Below are 3,069 nucleotides of genomic sequence, written 5' to 3'. Positions count from 1 at the left end.
AAAGATAAATCTTAATCAAATGTAGAAATGAACGACTTAATGAAATAACAAATTTTCAAGTCAAAGGAAATAATTATTTGCATACAGAAAAAATAAACTATATTAGCCAGTAAAATATCCTGCACAGTTACAGAACACAATATAATACGGTTTAATAGTAACCACAGACAGTTTTTATCTTTAAGACAGATTTTAAACAAAATATATAATTATGTTAGCTGAACTAAAAATAATCATGTATATATGCAGTAATTTATTGTTACATGTTAAAAAATAATTTTTCCACTATCTAATAATTGAAGTAATAAAAGGTATTTGGTAACAAATTAAATAAAGATGTTGAACGATCCAATATTAAAAGAGTTTATATCAAGAACGGGAAGTGAACCTTTCTAATTTGTCATTCATACGCTCACTTTTCTGTAACCTCGTCGCCGTCGATGGCTGCAAGAGACATTAATGGTCTTTGCAAATAAAGACGTGACTTATCTCCAACGTGCTGAAGTTGACCCATTAATTACTCCTCGATGGTAATTGAAGTAATTCTTTGGACAGTATCCTGGACAAAACGACTTTAACAGGATAACTCTGGCATCTAAAAGGCCTTTGATTCTACATCCACCTAACATCCATCCTTTGCACACCATGTCTTACTAAATCTTGAGTGTTTAATCTCCCGTAATTACAAAGATTTGCTTAGGTTAATAAAAATAATCCGCCTCAATTGAGACCCCCCACTTGGACCTCCCCTGTGCCTCCTTTGCCCCTTTCTGTGAGGGATAAAATCACAGTCATATAAATAGAGTCACCTTCACATCTTTGAAGCACAACTCTTTGATTCGGGAGCAAAAGGCTGACGGATACCAAGTGATAGGTTTGGATTGACAGGGTTATCAAAGAATCGAAAAGATTTACCGAATATTTCTTGGCAAACGAAGCGTCCGCATTTAGTCTTGGCGACTGACGTCATTTCCACAGGTTGAGACTGGGTCACTCGTGAGCGCATCAAGGTTAACAACAGTTGAGAGGCTCATCTTTATCTGTGATCTTGTCAACAGTAAGTCTTCGGTGAAAGAATTTAGTGGCAGCGAGACGCTGGCTTTATGAAGGCTCCTAATTTTAAAGAACAATAGACATGCTGTGCAACTTAGATACACAGTTTTGAGAAGACGTTTGGGAGCGATATTTTTTATTCATGACCTGACACCTGTTCAATAGTCAGCTTGAAATCAATAAAACCTCTGCCATGAGCTTGAGATATTTTAATTCAGAAATGACAATGGAGGAAAGAAGCAGCCGCAACGGAAGCAGAGACAGACTGGGACTGAGCTTCACAATTGACTACCTGCTCTTTAATAAAGGAGCCAAAGCTTCTAAAGACGATGCAACAGCAAGTCGTGCTGCAGAGCAGATAACGAACGACATGCCAGGTCGTCAGAATCCTAAACTCGAAGAGGTGGGGATTCGCTGTGAGATCCAAGACAAGGGTCTACAGAGGTCAGAGGTAGATGCTGAAAAAAGGAAAGCCAAAGAAGATGAGGGGGATGAAGACCAAAAAGAGGAGGGGGAGGAGGAAGTGACCACCACCACTACCACCACGTCTGCGAGCTGCGGTACAGAGAAGTCTGCGGACAAACCCAACCAGTCATACATTGCACTCATCTCCAAAGCGATCCTGGCGTCTGAGCAGAAGAAACTGCTTCTGTGTGACATCTACCAGTGGATCATGGACCATTACCCATACTTCAAGAGTAAGGTATGTTCATGTCTAGTGGTTTTCTATGTATGTAGCACATAGCGATAGATATACCGTACAGGAACTCAAAGTGAAACTGGGCGATAATTCGAAGCAGAATTTCCAAGCAGATGTTTGCTGATGTTGTTAAAACAGGAAAACAGAAAAACATCGTTCCCCAAATGTGTTTAATTCAGTCTCTGAAAACTAAAGTGGCTGCCATTTTCGCAAATAAAGCGACCTACTTGGCGCTGGTAATCTGTCTGAGTGGTTAGGCAATTAGGTGCTCACAGGGACACTAGATGATCTTGTTGTTGGCGAAATCACAAATAAAGTAATCCTGTTGCTAGGTTGCAAACTGCCTCTGCCTTTACCAGGTGCTACAACAGATTGGGTGAAGCCTAGTGGATTAAAGTTGATCACTGGTTTGACGTGCTAAAAAGGTAACTCAGGGTGTTGTGACTTACTCAGATCATATACGGTCTTGACAAGCCACAGCTCATGCTGCCAACAACAGGACAAGGTGACATCCTGAAGCGGATCAGTGATACTTAGCAGCCCCTTATGTTAATTTTCCAATGGGGACACATTGTTTGACCCCTGCTTTAATTTTGACCTGACATATTTGGTTTCTTGTTCGCAGGACAAAAACTGGAGGAACAGCGTGCGTCACAATTTGTCCCTAAACGACTGTTTCATTAAAGCGGGCCGGAGCGACAACGGTAAAGGCCACTTCTGGGCGATCCACCCATCGAACTATCAGGACTTTTCCAATGGAGACTACCACTGCCGAAGGGCAAGACGGAGGGTACGCAGGGTGCCAGGACAGCTCCCACTTTCCTCCCTGAGCTCGCCCTACCACCCCGCCATTGTCCGTCCCCACAGAACAACCTGCTGGTGCTGTCCTCAGGCCTCTGCACTTCCTCTTCAATGCTTGGCACCCAGACTCTACTGGCCTTGGTCCAGCATGCAGCCACAAATTGGGCTCCACCTGGGCCTAAATGCCTCTGTACCCTGAGATTGAATTGTTTGTACTGTTGAGGTATACTATACTAACAGTTTGGCCCTGAAACACTATTACTTAAAAGAGAAATTTTTTAATCTAATGATTATATCATTAGGTGATGTTAAAACTGAAATGCCCTCTGGCAATATTACATTATGTTTATATGCTTGTTAATGAGTAAGAACAAAGTGATTTTAGGGCATTTGATGATTCAATAAAATGAATGTCTTAAAGCTGTGGCCCTTCTTGAGTTTATATTCAGAATGTTTTAGAATAACAAAAATAAAGTGTTTGGAATCAGCTCATTAAAAAGTGTGTTGTCAGATCT

The 3,069-nt window shown here is 41.2% G+C and overlaps 1 protein-coding gene across 1 annotated transcript; it reads left to right on the top strand.

Annotated features, from left to right (window-relative positions):
* The first annotated feature begins 1,231 nt into the window (after positions 1–1,231).
* foxq2 (forkhead box Q2) lies at positions 1,232–2,794 on the top strand. Its single transcript, XM_085399513.1, has 2 exons — positions 1,232–1,756; positions 2,379–2,794. Exons 1-2 carry the CDS (start codon positions 1,247–1,249, stop codon positions 2,751–2,753), a joined length of 885 nt encoding a protein of 294 aa, XP_085255639.1. The 5' UTR covers positions 1,232–1,246; the 3' UTR covers positions 2,754–2,794.
* Positions 2,795–3,069: the final 275 nt, after the last annotated feature.

This window comes from Rhamphochromis longiceps, linkage group LG23 (genome assembly GCF_057381845.1).
Source record: "Rhamphochromis longiceps isolate RC_006_pf linkage group LG23, R_longiceps_female_GT1.1, whole genome shotgun sequence".
In the NCBI taxonomy this organism is placed as follows: Eukaryota; Metazoa; Chordata; class Actinopteri; order Cichliformes; family Cichlidae; genus Rhamphochromis; species Rhamphochromis longiceps.
The sequence above is the reverse complement of the archived record's forward strand: the minus strand, read 5'-3'. Positions and strand labels throughout refer to the sequence as shown.